Source organism: Podarcis erhardii (assembly GCF_964252035.2).
Source record: "Podarcis erhardii genome assembly, chromosome: 11".
Taxonomy (NCBI): Eukaryota; Metazoa; Chordata; class Lepidosauria; order Squamata; family Lacertidae; genus Podarcis; species Podarcis erhardii.
The window spans coordinates 1,244,797-1,266,848 of record NC_138501.1 but is presented as its reverse complement, the minus strand read 5'-3'; the positions used below and the strand labels follow the sequence as shown (position 1 = coordinate 1,266,848).

The window sequence follows — 22,052 nt, the reverse complement described above, 5'->3', positions numbered from 1 at the left end:
ATTGGCTTTTTTAGCTGCCGCGTCACACTGTTGGCTCATGTCAAGTTTGTGGTCAACCAAGACTCCTAGATCCTTTTCACATGTACTGCTCTCAAGCCAGGTGTCACCCATCTTGTATTTGTGCCTCTCATTTTTTTTGCCCAAGTGCAATACTTTGCATTTCTCCCTGTTAAAATTCATCTTGTTTGTTTTGGCCCAGTTCTCTAATCTGTCAAGTGCCCGAGTTTGCTTTTTTCCTCTTCCCTCCCAATCATGTTTCCTTTTGTGTCATGACTTTTAGGTTGTAAGCCCAAGGGCAGGGATTGTATAATTATGGATTCCCAAAAGCCCCTCTGGAACACTTTTTGGGCTGAAAAGCAGGTTACAAATCGGGAGTTATTAATACATTTGTCTCTCCAGATGTCCCATCCTCTCTGCTCACTGGCAACGCTGCCTGGGGCTGATGGGAGCTGGAGTCTAGAAGATCTCAGGTTAGCTACGTCTGGTATTAATGCTACAAACCAACCAACAAACAATGCACTATGGTAGCTACCTGTAATGGGATAAGGGGTTGCTTGTGCGTAAACGCCAAAACGCTCCCAGTTGCGTAGTTGGTTTCAAACTCTTCCTAACCGGACAGCCATAAGTTCGTGGCCGCCTTAATCACTGGCAGTATCCGTCAGTGGGCGTTTCCTGAACTTCTTCCAACATAAAAGTTCTTTGACAGAAAGTCTCCTCCTTGATTCCCTGCGCGACAGCTTTCTGCGCAGAGTGGGCGTTCCAAGGGGAGTTCCTGAGCTCTCACCGCTGGTCTCGCTGGAAGCGTCTCTGAGCCTTACCTCCGACGCTGTCTCCTCCTCCCCTCCTTCTTCAGCGGAAGCCCTCCCTCTTCCCCGACTGGTTCCCTCCTCAGCATCCGAGGGTCTCCCAGCATCCGAGAGCCTCTCCACCACCCTGAGCTCCGATGGCAGTTCCCTGACACTACCAGACTTCAGCATACCATTCTTGTTACAGAGGAAATCAGGAGTCAGTAAGTGCTGAGAGGACACTCTGGCAGGAGTTCTGCCTCGCCCTTTGCACTAGAGATGCTGCTGGCAGGAGCTCAGGCACATGCAGCCCCCTCCCTGTGAGCTGCTCCTAGTGAAACAGGGGCAGAGAAATTCTCTTATCTGCCAAAAGAACAATTTTCTGAAGGGTAAAACATGCACCATGCTGGACTATCTAAAATAATAATGATAAACTTAGTCTTTAGGATAATTATTCTTTCTGCCTGTTCAGAAAGAGATATTTGGCAGAGTATTGGTATTTCCTCATATGCTTTATTTGACGCCATTAGGAGTAAAAGGATGGGAGTCTACTGAAAAATAGTAGTCAGTGACTAACACTTCCATGCAGAACTGAGCTGAAAAGATTGCCACTCTAACAGTATTCCAAAACTTTTAATTATGAAAAATAACACAGAAGGCAAACATGATTGTTGTGTTCTTAAAATTCATTCTAAAATAAATACTGCAATGTATGTGCTGGATTTTTCTCCCCAAATGTGCCACGGTACATGTTCCAAAAAATAAAATAAAAATCAATTAATCCAAACAAGACAATTATCAAGTCTCTCTCAAAACAGTTGTCAAACACAGAGGTGGCTGTGCCAATTATCTGACGAGCAGATGGGGCTAACAATCCTCCCTACTGTTCCATATGGGTCATAAACACATATTTGCCTCTCACATTCATTAAGAAAATTAAATAACCAAAATTGCTTAAGATAAATATTAGAGTTCTTGATCTAAGGTGCTATACTGAACAAGAAAAGCACATACAGTGGTGCCCCGCAAGACGAATGCCTCGCAAGACGGAAAACTTGCTAGATGAAAGAGTTTTCCGTTTTGGAGGTGCTTCGCAAAACGAATTTCCTATGGGCTTGCTTCGCAAGACGAAAATGTCTTGCGAGTTCCTGCGGTTTTTTTCCCCTCCCCCCCTTTTTTCTAAGCCGCTAAAAGCCGCTAAACCGCTAATAGCGCTAATCCGTCAATGGGCTTGCTTCGCAAGACAAAAAAACCGCTAGACGAAGAGACTCGCGGAACGGATTATTTTCGTCTTGCGAGGCACCTCTGTAAAATCTGCCAATGTGCATGTGTCATTTTTAAATGTTCATGCATGTTAGCAAGAAAAACATATTCTAATCTAAGAGATAATGTTTTACTTTTCTTAATGAATCACTGTGCTGACAGAACCCAAATATGCAGCATTTGTCTTCCACAGAAAAAGGCTCAATTGGATTTTGCCTGTCTGCCACTACTTGTACAAAGCCTTTTTTAAAGACCATCAGCACAGTTCACTAACAAAAGAAGTTAATTGCTGCTATTAATGGTGCTCTATTTACCTGCATTTGCAGTCCTCAAAACTCAAGGATAGGCTTCCTTGAGCAGGTAAGGGAAACTATCAGGGAAATTGCTCTCCCTATCTGTCAGGGTGTGTAAAAAGGATGTGAAATGCTGGTGCCCTAGGTAAGCATTGTGCCTTTTCATATTATTTTGCACATCTTGATTGAATATACTCATGAACAAGGAAGCTGTCCTGCAGCAAGTAAGACCACTGATCCCTCCTGGCAAAATATTGGGGACACCAATTGGCAAAAGCTCTCCAAGGGTTTCAGAGAGGGACTTTCTCAGTCCTACCTGAAGACACCTTTTGCAGGAAGAGCATGTCCTCTCACACAGGACCCGAAACGGCATTCCATATATAAAAGTAGGTTTTCAAGCTCATTCAACAAGTGTGAGAGTGCAGGTCTTACCTCTGCAGCTCGTAGCTGGACAGCACAGGCTTTATATTCAGCCTCAAGGCTGCTCTTGTGGAAAGCTGCTTTCATGTTCTGTAGAACCAAATCTGTTTTCTGTTTGTTCAAGGTCACACAACTCTGTGGAAAACAAGTATCATTTAGAAGATTTTGCTAAAAAGAAAAGCATTTATTATTCTTCAATCTGGTGTTTATCCAGATGCAATGCCTCTTCTGTTTGATCAAACACTTGGCAACTGAGAATAAAGTTTGCTTTTCCCAGGTGAGTAACAATTCATTCCAACCTGCCAGAATGATAGCGCAAAGCACTTTTTATTATTTATTTATGTATTATTAAAATTTATATCCCACCCTTCACCTTGTAATATACTTATGAGTGGGCATTTTTGTAGACTTTATTCCTTTGGAACATTTGCACTGTCATGCATCAGGCTCATAACAACATTGATGTTAATGGACTCCTCTAGGTGACAAGCAATTGAGAAATAAAACGTTCAATACATCTATCAATTAGGTCTTCGTTTTGGGGAAGGGAGGAGTTCATCATTATTTGAATAAATTCATAAAAGGCCAACAGTACCAACAGCAGCCTTTGAGAGATGTGTGTTTACCTTTATTAGATGCATAAATTCTGTGACGAGTTTTACTTTTTCAGTGTTAATTTGTTTTACTTCAATATTCGCTTGCTCAGACGCTTCTTCCAATATTCGCTTGCTCTTGACGCCATCTTGTTCCATTTGTCTCAAACTGTGCAAGGAAGATTTATGGGCAATGCTGTTTGAATTACTACAAAATTCCTAGTTCAACCCTATGAAGGCTAGATTTATGTTTTCACAATGAGGAGGCATGATAACTGCCTTTCAAAGTACAGAAAATCAGACTATCCTGTGCAAGCTGAAGAACTTAAAAGAGTAAAGTCTACAAAGCTTTCACAATAAATAAAAACCTAATTTTCAATAGTGCCTCTAAAACACATCTGCCCTATCATTCAATTAACAAGCTCTGTCCTGACTGACGTTAACAAGCACAGGAGAAAACAGGGATGCCTGTCATCATTAGCTCAATTCTTCAAGCTAAATTCTGTCAACTCTTAACCATTTTTGGGGTCAGGCCTGAAATCCTAGCTGTCATGTTACGCAAATTGCCCACCAAAGGGATAGCAGGTTCTATGAACACCAAAGGAGTTATTTATACAGCCAAAGTATAGCATTATTTTTTTGGGGGGGGGGGGATGCGGGTGGCGCTGTGGGTTAAAACCACAGAGCCTAGGACTTGCCGATCAGAAGGTCGGTGGTTCGAATCCCCGTGACAGGGTGAGCTCCCGTTGTTCAGTCCCTGCTCCTGCCAACCTAGCAGTTCAAAAGCACGTCAAAGTGCAAGTAGATCAATAGGTACCGCTCTGGCAGGAAGGTAAACGGCGTTTCCGTGCGCTGCTCTGGTTTGCCAGAAGCGGCTTAGTCATGCTGGCCACATGACCCGGAAGCTGTATGCTGGCTCCCTTGGCCAATAAAGTGAGATGAGCGCCGCAATCCCAGAGTTGGTCACGACTGGATCTAAGGGTCAGGGGTCCCTTTACCTTTACCTATAGCATTTTTAAATCCTCTTGTCTGGACGCAAAGGTCTGCAAGTGGAATTATGTTTGCAGGCTGCTCTTTTCCATTTCCCTACGGCAGGACCTGGAAAGCCGCTCTTGGGGGTTAACGGAACCTCCAGATCAGCACAGAAAACCGTGTCTGGGGCTGCAGGAGGAATTGGTGGAAGCTGAGGGTGAGCCCTTCACAGGAGTCGATGTACCTTCCACTTGCACAAGATCACCTTTGGATCTAAGCCACTGATTTCAATGGGAAAATCTAAGAATATGCCAAACTCTTCCAATTTAAAATCAAATAGATTTGAAAGTGCTTAAATTTAGCTGAATCCTGCCTACGTATTCTTCTTCCATGTTTTTAAGCACCAATGGGTAATTTGGCAAGTATGTGGACATTAACTTACAGAAAAATCACCCAACAATTTTTAAAGAGGCACACACAGAACTTCAAATTCTCAGCACATACCTTTCCTTACTTTCCCCACAATTTAATAGAATCATAGAACTGTAGGATTGGAAGTGACCCCGGGGCCATCTAATCCAACCCCCGGCAATGCAATATTTATATAACTTTCATAAGCCAAGTAAATAAATTTGATTGTCCGTACTGCCTTCTTTTAAATGACAAACCGTACAATGCACCTGCAAGTATGCGCTTATGCGCTTGCCCCCTGGTAACAGCGCAGCCAAGAGAACAAGGTTTAGAGCAAAGGGAACGGAACTGTCCAAACCCCGCAAGGAAGCAAAGTAAGAAAAACTGAGGGGGACTAAGGACTTAAAGGGCAAAAATATGAATATGAATATAAATAAAATATAAAATACATAATATAAACAAAATATTATGTAAATTCTAATGACATTTCTATTTGCCTTTTTAAAGTCTTTTACAAAGGGTGGAAAGATTAATTGGACTTGTAAATCATTAATCCCCTATTTCCAACTTGATCTCTCATATCAATTTTATCATGAGTCAGAATTTCACAGTACTCAGCAGAAGGATGAGGTTTTCCTCATCATTTAAATGGCTCCATGATCATCAATGGACTATCAAAGCAGTAACAGTTCTGATCCAGGTTTGGCTCAGTTTTCTGAGTGCTGTTTCTCTACATAATAAATATATAAAATAGCTATACCTGTCACTTTTCATACTAATTTTTGATTCCAATTGCTTCCTTTTGTTTTTTCTATCCAATAGCAACTTTTTCTGTTGTCTGAGGTGATTATCTCTGTGTTCCATACGTTTTTGTTGTTCAGAGAGAGAAGCCATTTTAGAATCCAGCAACTCCAGCTGCCTTGCAATTTCCTAAAGTAAAAAGTGCAGAAAAAAATCCCATTGTATAATGTGTTCATAGTGCACAGGCAACCATTTTAAAAACAGGGAGTATTCCCTGCCCCCCCAAATGCTAACAGTGTTAATTAAATTAAGAAGGTGCACAGCATTTTAAAGTTCAGGTGCAAATATTCTTGTGATATTTGAAAGTGACTTTCAAATTGTAGCTTTAGTGTTAAATGTGGTGAAAAACAGATATAAAACACCAGCCAAAATTGCTGACCAAAGACTTTACAGGATTAATAAGTCCCAACATTTCAAAACATGAACTGCTGTTTTTCCTAAACCATCACGATAAATCAGCTTACCTTCTGTTGATTTTCCAACTGCCTTCTTTCGTCTGCATCCACTGTGACAGTAAGGAACTGTGCCGGCTTCAGTGATGTATTACTGGTAATGGTCTGATTTGTGTAAAAAGACAATTTTACCACATATCTTTCTTCTGCTGTGTAGATGCTTCTCAGTTTGGTTTCTTTTATGACCTGCACACACAAAATTACCACACTACAATTATATCAGCTCCAGAGGGATAGCTATTAACATCCCTAATGTTAGTCTATTGCAACAAGAAATTCAAATAATTTGTAGCAAATTTATTACAGCATACATTTTAGTGGATTACAGTCACTAGCATTAGATGCATGCAGTGTTATCCTAAATTGGCATGAATACATACACATGGGAGCGGGATAGCGGGAGTGGAGTTGCAGGCAGCAATGTGAGAGGGAAATAAAGTGAAATGCAGAAACTACAGACTGTGCTCATTACTTGAGATATGTTGGTGCACTGTGGCTGGATGGCAGCCTTACCCTCTCCCCTTGCACCATGAGTGACCTGGGGCTCCCCAGGGCTCAGGAACCAATGATGTGGGACAGCCACATACAGCTCCCAGAAAGAAAGCTTTCTGTCTCAGCACATTTTAAGACCTCTTCTGACTGGGAGTGCAAGAAAGGAGGCTCCTTTGTTTCCTCCCTTCAAATGAAGGGCAGCTCACCAGGCCTGAACTTTAAAGGGACTTGGGGGGGGGGGCGACTACTGGCCTTCTAAGACTTTGGGAGATGAACTTCATGTGAGGTAGAAATGAAGTGATGTCTTAACTGCTGCTGTTTCCACTTTTTCAGCTTGTGTTTTGCGTGTGTTTTGAGACGATTGTTTTTAGGATGCTTTATCTGTTTTATATTTTATTGTAAGCCAGTTGAGATCCAATTGATAGGAAAGCAGATTATAAATTTAAGCACAGTATTTATTATTATTTGCATTTGTTAGTTGCTTTATATATTAAAAAGTCTCAAAACAACTTTACAAGAAAAATACATACAGGTAAGTACAGTTATAAGTCAAGTTTAAAATACATTTAACACAAAATATCAAAATGTTTATCCAACAATACACTAAATAGTCAAAGATGAACAACACAATAGAGACTGACTTAACCACTAAAAGACTAGATTCCACCAATAGGGGTGGGGTGGAGAGCAAAGACCCCTGAAGGAGACCCCCTCTACATCTCCCTCCAGGCTGGGTCACGTGAGGAGAGGGGATCTTGGAACTGGGAACCTGAACCACATAAGGCTTTATAGGTCAAGTCAAACTCTCTGAATTGAGCCCATAAATTAACTGGTATTCAGTTCAGCCAGAATCAGTATATTGTCCTCAGACCTTCTAATCCCAGCTAATAATCTGGCTGGTGACTTCTGCAGAACCATCAACCCAAAAAATCAAGCACCACTTTCTCTCCACTGCTGCTGGGAAACAAAGAACAGATACGACTTTCAGTGTTCGAAGAAACCCAACTCATCTCTGCCAATGGGGCAAAAAGACTGACCACCCATCTTGACACAGAGGGACAGCACATAGGAGAGGTGTAATTTGATTGTATGTGCTTTTCTTAGCTGCTTGTTGCTACTGTGCTTTGCTAATGTGCTTATATAAAGTATGACAAGTTCATGGCCTCCTGATCTGGTCTTGCTTGCTTCTAAGGTGCAGCAGCATCACACCAAGAGTCTTCCCAAACACTACAGATTTCTCTCTCTCTTAGTCAACATGTCTCACCCTTTCGATCATATTTCTGGTTTTCTCTGTGCCGACAGGGACCTCATGAATGCGATATTTATCACACAGGTAATTCATCACAGGGTGGGGAGCATCAAACAACTCTCTCAAGTAAGAGAAAACTCCATACCGGCTGAAGAAGGCAAGAGAGGCAGTTAAATACATTCCCCCCAATTAGTAGGATGAATAATCAATTGTCAGAGCAAGAGTGTTGGAGAAATGAATAAATATGAGCAATCATATTTTAACTGAGGTTAAATATTAAGATTCTGTAACATCAAAAGCCAAATTCTGCAAGCTTACGACAGGCAAAATTGAGCAAATAGTAAATGCTTATTTAATCAGCTAAATTAATTTGATTCAGTATGCTGGGCATCGTGGTGAAAACAGCTAGGTCACTGCACAATTGCTTTCACACAATAACTTATACCCATTATTATAATGTAGGGTTTTAAGATGAATAGCTTAAAACTTACAACAGTTCTTCAACTGGTTTCCAAGGTCTGCTTTCAGCATAAGATTCACTTGGTGCACACACAGCATTCACTCTGAGCCTCTGAACATCACGCACCTAAACAAGATTGCATCAATGCCAAGAGAACACTCTTAGCTGTCTTAAGACAAATGTTTGAACTGAGCTTTTTAACAGTTCTCTTGAGTAAGTAACAATAGTAGAGTATTTCAGAGGATCTTTAATTTAGAACCACCTACAACTCCTTATCTCCTGCCAACCTAGTGGTTTGAAAGCACGTCAAAGTGCGAGTAGATAAATAGGTACCGCTCGGGCGGGAAGGTAAACGGCGTTTCTGTGCGCTGCTCTGGTTTGCCAGAAGCGGCTTAGTCATGCTGGCCACATAACCCGGAAGGTGTACACCGGCTCCCTCGGCCAATAAAGCGAGATGAGCGCCACAACCCCAGAGTCGGCCACGACTGGACCTAATGGTCAGGGGTCCCTTTACCTTTTACAACTCCTTATCTGAAAGCCATTTCAATCAATTAAGGACAGGGTTAAGAAGTGCCTCACTTTTCTTTTTTGAATTATCTGCACCCTGTTTATTAAGTGAATTTTCCAAAAAGCCTAGCACCCATTAACTTTATATCAGAAGAATAAAGAAATGGAATCTTCATATAGTCACTGTTATCAGGCAACAGTAGAGCAGGTTTTTCCCTCTCTCGCTCAACAAGGTGACTTCTTAAAAATATAACATTTCATGTGCTTCTCTTAGTTGGCGGCTGGAAATGCACTGGAGAAAAGAAAAATTAGCAGTGCTTCATGCTACCAGTGTGGTGAGAGAGACGCTATCAAGAGCCTACTTATTAGGCTTTTTGCTGTCTGGACTTCGATACCAATCTGTTTTTAATGTAGGAATTGGTCCTTGCCTCTCTCAGAAAGATTTCCATATCTTCTTGGCTTTCAAAGACAAAGGCCCTCAAGTCGTTGGATGAAATGTGATTTTCTACATATTTAGCATGCTTATGATCTTTCATATTGATCTGTGCAGAAAAAAAAACATCCAACAATTACAAACGGTGGCTGAAATTAATAGAAAAAGAACAATAAAATGCGCATGAAGGCAAAGGAGCCAGTAAGATGATACTTGGGTTCTAAATAAATGGCAAGTACATTTCCAAATGTAGTTAAGGACAGATATGTGACTGAGGCTTCAAATCCTGTGCACACATATCTGGGAGCAAGTCCCACTGAATGCACTGAAGCTTCCTTCTTTTTTCATCGTTGGTGTAGTGTGTTTTAAATGACTTATAATGAAATTATATATTTCAAGTATGACTTACATTAAATGGGCATCAAGAAATAAAATAAAATAAAATAAAATGTGCTCTATTCTTTAAAATGGCTCAATACTCATTATGCTGTGGCTATATTCTAGAAGTACCTTAATTCATATGCTGGTGGTTACATTGTGGCCCTGTCGTTATCTTCGTGGCAGAGGAGATGCTGCAGTATGGTGCCATCCTGATGCACCCTGGAAACTTAGTAAGTCCCAGGTGATGTGGGAGGAGCCCAAATGAGGACTTTTTCTTGAGGGTAACCTCAAGATTAGACTACTGTAACACACTGTATGTGGGCCACCTTATGCCTTGTTCCTATAACTGGTGCAAAATGCAGGTGCTAGGGTGCTTAGTGGGACACCCAGCTTTGAATATATTTTAACAGTGTGGAAAGATCTGCACTAGCTGCCTATTAGCTGCAGAGCCAATTTCAAGGTTGATGTTGTTGGTATTGAAAGCCCTGAACAACTTGACACCAGGGCACCTAGCAGACTGCCTCCTCTAGTACAGAGCAGGCTGATCTTAAAAACTTCCAAGGAGACATGGCTGGTGGTTCCACAACCAGTAGATTGTCACTTGTTGACAATGCAGAAGCAGGGCTTCTTGTGGATAGAACCCAACCTCCAGAATACCGTTCCTCACACAATCCATGAGGTGGAGACTAGGTCTGGGCGATATATATTCATATATATATTCATATTTTATATATATATTCAGGTTTTTGGGAGTGACTATCGATCAGGGCATGACTTGGAGCGCAAATACCACTGCTCTGGTGAAGAAGGCCCAGCAGAGAATTTATTTCCTCAGACTTTTAAAGAAGAACAATCTGAGTGAGAGACTGCTGGTGTCCTTCTACCGAGGCTCCATAGAGAGCATTCTCACATACTGTATTTGTGCCTGGTTCTCCAGCTGTACAGCTAGGAAGAGGAAGGTGCTCCAGAAGGTCATAACCACAGCCCAAAGGATTATTGGTCATCCCCTCCCATCTTTGGAAGAACTGTACGGTTCCCGTTGTCTTAGGAAAGCAAACAATATCCTGCAGGATGCATCTCACCCGGGACACAGTCTGTTTGTACTACTGCCTTCTGGCAGGAGATACAGAAACATCAAGTCAAGGACAAATAGACTGAAAAATAGTTTCTATCCAAGAGCTGTGGCCTTCTTAAATGCAGTAACTTGATAGTGTGACCTGGGAGTTTGATGGGTGTGGGTGTGGGTGTGGCTGGAATGTGGTTTGTTTGGTTGTTGTTGTTGTTTTGCTTTTGTTGTTTTTAAGGGATGGCATCCAATTTCGTTGCACTTGTGCAATGTTGCACTTGTGTAATGACAATAAAGAATCTATCTATCTATCTATCTATCTATCTATCTATCTATCTATATCAATATATTGTCCAAAACAGGTCTGAAGTTCACATCGTGATAACTGTTTCATATCTGAGCTGGCAATATATCACAAATCACAATGTGTGTAATGGCTAAGCAATATCTAGTTTTCAGTATCACGATAACTCACCAGCTAAATGTTGAAATGTCATCAACAGCTAAACCTCACAGAATCACCAGCTCAACACTGCAACTACCACAATGTCTGAAATAAGGATGGAACTATACAGAGGCGAACAAGACAATATCCAGGCAACTGCTACTACTTAAAGAGGTCTAAAATGGATAAACAACAACATTATCAATCACCATAGTTTGTTTCATCAGCAGGCAAGCCAAAATGCATCCCAACAGGACTTTTGGTTTTGGACTTGGCTACCAAATAATGGCATTCAGGACAATCCAAACCACGACAATGAATCATAGTGAATCCAAATAATTTGGGGCTGCCAGCAGTTCTGCTAGGAGGCAGAAACAGCAGTGGCAGAAACAACTTGCCAGGACTGCAGCAGTAGTGGCGACAACCTGCAAGGCCTAGCAGTGGCGGCACAATGAGTGGTGGCCTGTGAGTCCTCATGGTGACAGGAGGGGGGCAGCAGTAGCAGCATGCAAGGCCTCGTGGTGGTGGAACAAGCAGTGGCGACTGCAAGGCCTTGTGGCAGCGACAGAAGTTGGCGGCCTTGCAGCAAAGGCACAGCGACAGTCTGCAAGGCCTCTTGGTGGTCATACATAGTGGTGGTAGTAGCAGCAGCAGCCTGCAAGGACATATGGCAGCGATGGAAGGCAGCAGCAGCAGTGGTGGTGGCCTGCGAGAACTAACAGCAGTGATGGGAGGTGGTGGCAGTAGCGGCCACAGCCCACAAGGCCTCGTGGCGGCGATGGAAAGTGGCGGCAGTAACGGCACTGGCCTTCAAGGTCAGGATTTGGCAGCAGAAGCAGTAGTGGTCTGCGAGTCCTCAGAGTAGAGGCCTGAGGGGACTTGTAGCAATGACAGGAGGTGACAACAGTAGTGGCATCCTGCAAGGCCTTGCATCAGCAACGAGAAGTGGTGGCCTATGAGGCCTCGTGGCAACAAAAGCAGTGGGGCTTGTGAGGCCTCGCCATGGTGGCAAGAAGTGGCGGCCTGGAAGTCCCCCTGGCAGTAGTGGGAGGTGGTGGCAGAAGTTGTGGCAGCCTGCTCAGCGAGGCCTTACAGGTCACCCCTGCTTCTGCCACTGTCTCCCGACACCATGGGAAGGCCTCACAGGCCACCGCTACTGCCAATGTCATGACAAGGCTTTGCAGGCAGGCGTCGTTTTTGTCACTGCTGCAAGGCCTTGCAGGCCACCACTACTGCTGTCACCACAAGGCCTCACAGGCTGCCGCCAGCACCCACTGTCATGGCAGGGCTTTGCAGGCTGCTTATTGTGCCACTGCTGCCACTGCTTCTGCCCGCCCCCCAGTTGTTGATTCTGCCACCGCCAGGCTGCTGCTGCTTCTGCCGCCTAGCAGGCCTGCCTGCCATCTGGGAGTCCCAGATTATTTGTATTCACTATGATGCATCACTGTATTTTGGATTGTCCTGAATGCCACCACTTGGTAGCCAAGCCCAACCCTTAAGTAGTAGCAGTTGCCAGGACACTGTCCTATTCACCTCTGCATAGCCCCTTCCTTATTTCAGATGTTGTGATATATTGACGTATCATGATGTTTAACTGGTGATATACTGCAATATTGAAAAACAGTTATCGCCCAGCCCTAGTGGAGACTGTAATAAGTCAGCCTCTTAAAACATGTTCACCAATGTTTTCCTAGATTCTGAAAAACTGTCTTTGTTTTGTACAATGCTAAGCTTTATTTGTGATGCACTTTTATCAAGTTTTACTGAATGTTGCTGATGAATTTTTATTGTTTTTATGAAAACCTCTTAAAATGAAATTTATTGAGCAGCATGCTTTTTAATAAGTAAATTTACTTTTGATGGATGGACAGAGTAATCCTAGGACTCAGCTAGAGTGGTAAAGACAAAGTGTTTTATATGTATTGTATATGCAATATAACAATGTGACACCAGAGGGCGCTGTGGAGTCCCATCTTTCCCAACCAGATTTCCCTGTATGAGTTTACGGTACGTTTAAGTAAAACACTTCTTTGACATGTCTAGATCCAGCCACAATCTTACACATATGTATATAGTTTCTATTCTATTAACATTCCCCGCTCCCCCCCCTGCATTTTCATAGTTCTTGTTTTTATCTGTAACCCATCTCAGAAAAAGGTGAGGTATAAATAAATTAGCCCTCCTCCTCCTATCTGCCGGCAGGTCAGATGGTTAGGACTGAGGTCAAGTATCTCTCTATCTGCAGGGGAAGGCTCCACATAGAAGGGCATGTCCCTGGTGGTAGCCAGCATTATTCTCCAAAATGAGTGTTCTGGAGGCCTGCTTTCATTTGCTGGGGTCCTCCTCATTACCAGCCTAAAGCTGGTACAACTAATTTCCCTCTCTCCATTGCAACCAATGGGACTGGGGAGAGAATGAGAAAATGCAGTAAGTCCGCCCCCCATACTTCCCACCCTGGGGGAGCCATTCGCCACAGGATTGCGGTGTCGTTTGACCTAATAACCACCCTGTAACTTCAAAATGAAACTAACTGAAAACGATAAAAATACTGCACTTTGTCAAAAAGGTTATTCACAGAAGCAGTTTGAAACAACCCATTGAAAATAAGTGATTAGATCTGGTTATATGATCCAGAATTAGCTTTAGAAATGAAGGTGCTAAAGGCCCCACAAGCTGTATGATAACTTTCCCATCCTCTTACAAGGCACTGCTTTTCTGGAAGGCTCTTAAACCTCACTGATGGCAAAACTAGGAAAGGGTGAGGCGGGGGGACTTTCTTGGAGCAGCCCAGCAAGAGTGGGGACTCACCCTGGACCTTTTAACTTTAATATGCTGGTCATATGTCTATGTTAGTTCATGGTATGAACTACATACATACATACATACATACATACATACATACATACATACTTTTCAAAATACAAAGCCTCAAGTTGAACAGAATCCGTTCCAGAAATCCATTCGACTTCCAAAGTTCCAAAGATTGAATCGGAAGCAGCGGAAGCCCCGTCAGACGTTCAGCTTTCGAAAGAACGTTCGAAAACTGGAACACTCACTTCTGGTTTTCAATCATTTGGGAGCCGGAACATTCGACTCCCAAGGCATTCAGGAGCCAAGGTACGACTGTATTCTGTACTTTCGCAGAAGGCAAGATTCACACCACAGACTTAACTCAATACATACAGGTACCTGTATGCCAAGCTCGACTATTCACATTAAAAAATGGATTATAGTTTTATAAGCAGTAGTGGTATTACATTTTAGTGATGACTAAGTCACACAATAGTCAGGCAAATCAGCTTACTGCAAGCATCATGGGATCACAGACTTCTCTTTTGAACCGGTTTCTGTTTTCTCTTAGCCACGTAAGAGCAACGTGTGTGTCTTGAAATCTCCTTCTGAGCTTCTCTTCTTTCATCTTCATCATATTCTCAAACTGCACAATGCCATTCATTACTCCTGTAATTTTGAGACAGCTTTAGGAGCCATGTTCACAGGGCTTCATGATCACAACTACAGCCACTATAGAGGGAAGAGATGTCTTGCACAAAATACCCATAGCTAGACCCTTGACGCATATCCAACTAACTGCTTCTGCTAGCAGAAGCCCATGCAATAACTTCCACTAGCGCAATCAGGCTTTTCCCGCCCCCCTTGCAACCCCACAGAACAGCATGCAGGAGGAGGAGAGGAGAGATCGTTCTGGAGGGCGAGCAGAAATCACAATGCAAAGCTGAATTCCTAGCATATACTTTCCACTCTTTGCAAGCAGCCCATGGAGAAAGCTATGTGGAATTTTGTTAAAGCATCCAGTCTGAATTCAGCTGCTGAATTCCCTGCCATACTAGAATAAATCCTCACTGGAAATTTGGGCCAGGATTCAGAGCATTATACAGGAGGTCCACATGTACAGTGGAGCTTCTAAGCCGGCTCCAGAAACCATTCACCAAAACTGGAAGAATTTCAGGATCAGCATCAACATACAGCTTTAGGAGTTGCCTGGGGGGTGGGGAGTCCTGGGAGGGGGTATGTTTGAACACACCTAACTAAGGCTAGGATCCAAAGAGCCTATTGAGAACATGTGCTTCCAACCCCTGCTCTGTCATGTTAACAAAGAAAGTCAACGGGAATTGATATCTTCAGGGCTGGGGATTTGGGTTGGTTGTCAGTTATCAAAGCCAATTTCCTATTGTGAAATTCAGCTTTACCACTTGGCAAAAATAATTAAGTAAATAAAAAGGGATGGGCATCTGGGGGAAAAAGACATTAGTAATTCCACCTGCCACTGAACCCAATGTATTTTGACTATGCATGATTTTGGCTTCAGGCGCAATCCTCAGAACGTAACCCCCATGTAAGTTGTGAGCTTACTGCAGTACTAACAGCAAGCACACAGTTAAGCCCATTTACCATCTTTGTCCTTTAGCAAGTTCTCCTTTTCTCCTGTCAGATGATTTAATTCACCATCAATATTTAGTTTCTCTTCCTGCAAATGGTTAAGCTCAGCATTAATTGAATCCATCTGAGGTTGAATATTCTCAGGACTGTCTGTATTTCTTAGCTCATTATTCCAGTCTTCTATCATCTTACGAGTGTTTTGTATTCTCTCCTGTCGGTCCATTTCTACCTCCTCCTTCATCCTCATTGCCTGCATAATTCTCTCAATCTAAAAAATACACACAAGCATTTCTCAAGCATGCCAATAACAAAAAGAAGTTTTTACAAAAGTAAGAATATTCTAGCTAAGATAAAATGGAAGTCATTTATTATCTAAAAAAACCCAAAAACCCACCAGCCATTATCATTCTCTCTAGTACCAAACTTGGGTGACCCCTGGCCTATTAGCTTGGAAGCAAAACAGGATCATACAAAATCCAATTGGCTTGCATTGCTGATCATAGGTTACCTGCACTTTCCAATTCTGGGATGTCTACGTGCTGGTCTACATAATTTTTTACAAGGTCATGACCTTTTATATCTAAAGTGCTATAGAAGCAAATGACGCTAATGACTGCAACTATTTACCTGGAAATATGCTAGAATCTAGCAGGTAAGAAAGGCAGGGGTCACTATTACAGAATCCTCAATATTGGCATTTACGCTTTTGGACTAAAATGAATGCCTCTGTCAGAAAATTAAACATGTTATAAAATCAGCACAACATGGGAGAAACGCAATGGGTTCAAATTACTAAAGTTTTAAGGTAAAGGGTAAAGGGACCCCTGACCATTAGGTCCAGGCATGACCGACTCTGGGGTTGCGGCACTCGATCTCGCTTTATTGGCCGAGGGAGCCGGCGTACAGGTCATGTGGCCAGCATGACTAAGCCGCTTCTGGCGAACCAGAACAGCACACTGAAACGCCGTTTACCTTCCCGCCGGAGCAGTACCTATTTATCTACTTGCGCTTTGATGTACTTTTGAACTGCTAGGTTGGCAGGAGCAGGGACCGAGCAACGGGAGCTCACCCCATCACGGGGATTTGAACCGCCGACCTTCTGATCGGTCCCTAAAGTTTTAGAGAGAGTTAAATGCAAAATATAATACAATACAAAACTTACTTCTTTGTCTTTTGACTCCAAAGCATCTTGATGCTGTTTACATTTCTGAGATGTTTCTCTGATAGCTGCAGCCTATATACCAAAAGCATTTTTAAAGTTAGAAATCAGCTGTAACTGTAATAAAAGAATCTAAGGCAGTATGGACAGGCGACTTTTCTACTACACCATGGATTAAATTGCATATTGTAACAACTATTTCTGGAGAACAATCGTTGCCTCTTAATTCAAGGCTGAACACACTACCGTTAACAAGTATATACCGTATTTTTCGCTCTATAACACGCACCAGACCATAACACGCACGTAGTTTTTAGAGGAGGAAAACAAGAAAAAAAATATTCTAAACGAAATAGTGGATATATGATTTTTGTGGTTCATGCTGTGGCCACAGACATGTGATCTGACAGTGAGTTTGGAGTAGCCCAATGCAAAAATCCTGAGGATCCATGTGGATCTATGCTTTGTAACCACGGAGGAGGGAAGGAAGGGGAACCATGGATCCTCTGCTCACGACTGCAGCAGATCCCCCCCGCCACCCACAGGCATTCACTGCATAACACGCACAGACATTTACCCTTACTTTCTAGGAGGAAAAAAGTGAGTGTTATGGTGCAAAAAATACGGTAGTTGGCAGTTTAAATAACTGCAGCTTTATGGAATCAACTTTTGAGATTCGATATAAAGCTGGATACATGTATAAATTTTGCCATTTGTATCCTGATGCCTCGGTTGTAGCTCACTTCACATGTAAGTTTCTTCCTGTGGGGCATCACAAACTTCCACAGCAAGGCACCGAAGGCTGGCTACAGATCAATGAAACTCAAACGACTCCCTATGGGTGGGTGGATAGGGGAATGATGTTTGGCCACACTCATTATGAGCTCTGCAGCTTGAACCAAGAACCTCAGTCTGAAGATGAGACCTACTCCAGTGGTTGGTCCTGGGCTCTCTATATGTTCATCTACTTCAGGTGCTGAAGGGAATAGGAGTATACAAAATCAGGCCCTGCTATTGGCAGGTAATATGAAGTCTCTGGGCTGGCCAATCTCAGCATAAAATACTAGGAGTTTGGCCTTTGCCTTTGATAGATCAAGAGAGACATTATTTCTCTCTTTGCTGCATTTCAGGTTCTCCAGCTTAAGGCACTGACTTCATGGACTCTGAATTGGAAAAATTCAATGAATTCCAATAAAACAAGCCAGAACCCCAGCCAGGCCCAAGCTCTGAAGACCTAATTTTGGACTGCAAGTTATCCCCAGGTGAAATAGCAAGTTAGGATGTCCTTAGACATTGCACTACCTTCTTTGTGAGGCATACTGTGATTTAGATGGTGTCAGGAAGCTAGACCATGTAGAACTTTCTGTTCTGACTCTACTCCACTGACTCCTTTCTAATTCTTTGCTCGTTAAAAGTATTTTTGTTTTACATTACATAGGGTACCTTCAGCTACATGTCTAAACTACTTGTATGTCCATGAGACTTACAAAGGAACTCTTAAATACATACTTTCTCTTGGATTTTGTTATTCAGACTTGCACACTGCTTCTCAGCCTCTTGGATCTGATGTGTCATGGGAGATTGTGATTTTCTTAGTGCATTTAATTCCTCCTTTTGACGACCTCTGTTTTGTTTCACCTGTTCATATTGCTTGCGGACATCTTCATATACCTAGGAAGGAATGCAAGCAAACAGATTTATTAATTTACATTGTTTATTCAATGCATTTATATACCACCTTTCTGCCAAGGCACCCAATGTGGCTTACAATTATAAACCACTAAGACAAATTATATAACATGCAAAATGGAGGAGGCAGCAGTCTGAATGAACAGGCCCTGATGTTATCTGTGAGGACATTACATCTCTGTGCTCGATAGCCCAAACAAGTCGTCTGAAGTTTCTGCTTTGTTCACCATTTAACCTGTCAGGAAATGCAAACATGTCCCTGTTAGATGGACTGGAGTTGGTGAATAGTTCCAGGCAATTACTTTGACATCTGTCCATCTATGCTTAAGGAAGGCAGGTCCATCTCATGGAATGGGAGCCTGTGGCCCTCCACTTGTTGCAGAATTACAACTCCCACTTTCCCTGACCACTAGCAATATGGGCTGTGGCTGATTGGAGCTGATGGCTATCATCCAGAGGACAACAGGTTCCTTAGTCTAACTTTTAAATTTCTATTCTGTTATTTTATTCTAATTGAGGATAGAGTGTGGTGTGGGGAGTGCTATAAAAACATATCACCATAATGTCCTAGTATGGCACTAGTATGGCTCACAGGTAGACTACTGGCGGCTACAATAAGAGAAATAACTGTGTCTTTGTCAGGAATGCTATGTCCAGACATGTCTGTAGGTTGAAGACTTCCTGGGCCAATGAAAGACTATGCAGCAAGAGCACCTCTGGGTTGTGCTCAGATGTGCTTGACACACAGTCTGGTGTACTCCAAGCTACTGAAGTGGACTTATGCTGCCTCTACCACTCATAGTGACTATTTCACCTCTTCTATAGGAGGTGGAGTTGTATGCCGCCTTCGTCTGAAGAACTCAGGGCAGTTCACAGCATAAAAATACAAAATAAGAACACAAAAAGCAAGAACAAACCCATAACCTCTCCTCCCATAAGCACATTTAAAAGAACCTAGAATGTTAAATAGCCCAGGGCCTGGTTGAAAAGGAACATTTCCACCTGGCAGCTAAAGATGTATGATGAAGGCACCTCCCTGGAAAGAGCAGTCCACAAACACTGCAGAAAAGGCCCATTCTTGTCTTGCCACCCTCTGGACCTCACATGGAGGGGGCCCATGAAAAAGGGCCTCAGATGTTGATCGCAAGGTCCAGGTCGCTCATGTGAGGAGAGGCAGTCCTTGAGATAAGTCCTGAACCGTCAATTTAAATACCCTGTAGCTACTCAGTTGATCTTTGGATTCTCACTTTGGAAGACTTCAGTCATGGAAATAGGAATCTGTAACATGTGGAGGAGGACCCCAGGTCCTCCCTCTCTGATCTAGGCCACTGTCCACTAGTTTTCAACCCAATGGCTACAAACTAGCCCAGTGGCTACAAGCATTCTTTAAAAAGCGTGTGGGTGGGGGGAAAGATGGGAGACTTTCAGAAATATCAATTCCGCATCCAATCGTTCCTTCTTGGCCTTTTCTGCACTCCTACAGAATTACAGCATGCCAATAGCCCTGGATGCTCTCCTAGGAAAAGCAGCTAGACCTTTGAAGACAAATCCTTAAAGAGGTTATTATATAAATTTAAAGAATATATACATTCTATGGCCTTTGCAAATCTGACTGGGTTTTTTGTTGTTCTATTGCTGTTTAAAGATTTCTTAATATGTGTGATGGGATAATGAGCTGCTTGTGCGTAAAAGCTTGATCCCTCTGGGGTTTGGCTGGTCATCCAAACCGATGCACTAACGGAGCCCCCAAAGCATGACTCCGTCAGTCGCTGGTAGAATCTGACAGTGGGCGTCTACGGAATTTACGCCAACATAAAAGCTGTTTGACGGACATGCGCCTTCGTGACTCTCTGCGTGACAGTTTCCGGCGAAGGGTGGGAGTTCCCAACGGGGGTCCCGTTACCTCTCCACTACTCTCACTGGAAGCATCCCAGAGCCTCCCCTCCGCTGTGACTCCTGCACTCCCCCTGCTGGTTCCCTCTTCTGCTGCAGATTCTCTCCTATTCTCCTGGAGCCTGTCCACCACCTGTCTCTCCGATGGCAGTTCCCTGACATCCACCTCCCCCCCAGGGCCCCCTTCACCCCCTCCCGCCTCCTCTCCCACTGGCGGTGAGGGCGGAAAGCCCCTGAAGGAACTCTCCTCGTCGTCCGAGGATTCTAACACTTCTAGCCACGGCGTACCGTCTCTCTTCCCGTCTTCCTCTTCTTCATCGGAGTCGGCTTCTTCACCCACCCCTGACTCTGGGAACCCTTCAAACTCTCCTTCCTCATCGGTGGTCCCAAAGTGTTCCCTTCTAAATCGTGCCACGGGTTGCGGTTTTCTTGGGAAACGCTGATGAAATGTTTCTATTAAAACCTCGTCATTGACTACCTCTGCTGGTACCCAAGTGTTTTCCGACTCTACTTCCCCCTCCCATTCTACCAGATATTCCACCTGATTCCCCTTCCACCTGGAATCAATGATTCCTGCCACGTTCATGTCGCGCTCTCTCTCTTCTATCACGGGCGTTTGGGTGGCCTCTCTCTCACGCTCCCCCCACTCACGTCCCTCTCGGTACGGCGACAGTAATGACCTGTGAAATACTGGGTGTAATTTCATGTGACTGGGCAGCCTGAGTTTGAATGCCACTGGGTTGACCTGCTGTATGACCTCAAAGGGTCCCAATCTTTTGGGCCTCAATTTCTTACTCCCGCCCTTGAACGGTAGCCCTTGGGTGGACAACCACACCCGGTCCCCCACCCTTATAGTTTCACCTTCCCTCCTATTTCTGTCTGCTTGCTTCTTATATTCTTCCTTGGCTTTCTCTAAGTTAAGTTGAAGCTGACGGTGGATCGCCTCCATCTCTTCAAAAAAATATTCCGCCGCCGGCACGCTCCACCTCTCCCCTCCCTCTCCTGGGAATGCCCGGGGGTGACACCCATAATTTGCCAGGAAGGGACTCATCCCTGTGGACACGTTCTCCGCGTTGTTGTAGGCAAATTCTGCTAGAGGTAACTTATCCACCCAATCATTTTCTCTGTCTTTTACATAACACCTCAGGTATTGTTGTAAAACCCCATTTGCCCTTTCCGCTTGCCCATTGGTTTCTGGGTGCCGGGCAGTTGAGAAATTGAGTTCTACGTGCAGTAAGCTCATAAGTTTCCTCCAGAACCTGGAAGTAAATTGTTTCCCTCTGTCGCTCAAAACCCTCAAGGGGGCGCCATGCAACTTAAAAATATGTTCTACAAACAACTTGGCGGTTTCCTCCGCTGTGACTGCATGTGAACAAGCTATAAAATGACACATCTTGGTTAATTGATCTACCACCACCATGACAGCTGTTTTGCCTTTGGATTTTGGCAGGTCCGTCATAAAATCTATGGATACTGCCTCCCATGGCCTTTCGGGCGTGGGTAAGGGTTGTAATAGCCCCGCTGGCGCCACCCTCTCTCCTTTCGCTCGCTGGCACCTGTCGCAACCCCTGACATATTCCCGTACGTCCTCCCTCACCTTGGGCCACCAAAACTCCCTGGTAACCAACCACATGGTTTTGTGCTGTCCAAAATGTCCCGCTGTGGGGCTGTCATGCAACTGCTTGAGTACTCTGCCCCTCAGTTCCCCGTCGGGTATGTACAGTGCCCCTTTGTAATACAACGCCCCGTTCTTTTCTTCGAACCCCCCTGTGTTCTCCTCTGTCCTCCGGAGCTCTCTGAGTTTCTCTTGGGCGTATTCATCATTCTCCGTACCCTCTATCAGTTCCCTCTGCCCCACCAATGCCGCCGCACACACCCAGCGGTCTTCAG

At 43.7% G+C, this 22,052-nt stretch overlaps 1 protein-coding gene across 1 annotated transcript in view; it reads right to left on the bottom strand.

The window, feature by feature from the left end:
- The window catches only part of SMC5 (structural maintenance of chromosomes 5), a 48,829-nt gene that overhangs the window by 12,072 nt on the left and 14,705 nt on the right, over window positions 1–22,052 (bottom strand). Inside the window, exons 7-17 of the mRNA XM_081881116.1 lie at window positions 18,090–18,251; window positions 16,584–16,655; window positions 15,434–15,689; window positions 14,328–14,482; window positions 9,127–9,240; window positions 8,223–8,317; window positions 7,747–7,879; window positions 6,003–6,176; window positions 5,498–5,667; window positions 3,388–3,523; window positions 2,774–2,896 (exon numbers count right to left, since the gene is read on the bottom strand). Coding sequence (XP_081737242.1) covers window positions 2,774–2,896; window positions 3,388–3,523; window positions 5,498–5,667; window positions 6,003–6,176; window positions 7,747–7,879; window positions 8,223–8,317; window positions 9,127–9,240; window positions 14,328–14,482; window positions 15,434–15,689; window positions 16,584–16,655; window positions 18,090–18,251 — 1,590 coding nt within the window. The remainder of the gene's footprint in view (window positions 1–2,773; window positions 2,897–3,387; window positions 3,524–5,497; window positions 5,668–6,002; window positions 6,177–7,746; window positions 7,880–8,222; window positions 8,318–9,126; window positions 9,241–14,327; window positions 14,483–15,433; window positions 15,690–16,583; window positions 16,656–18,089; window positions 18,252–22,052) is intronic.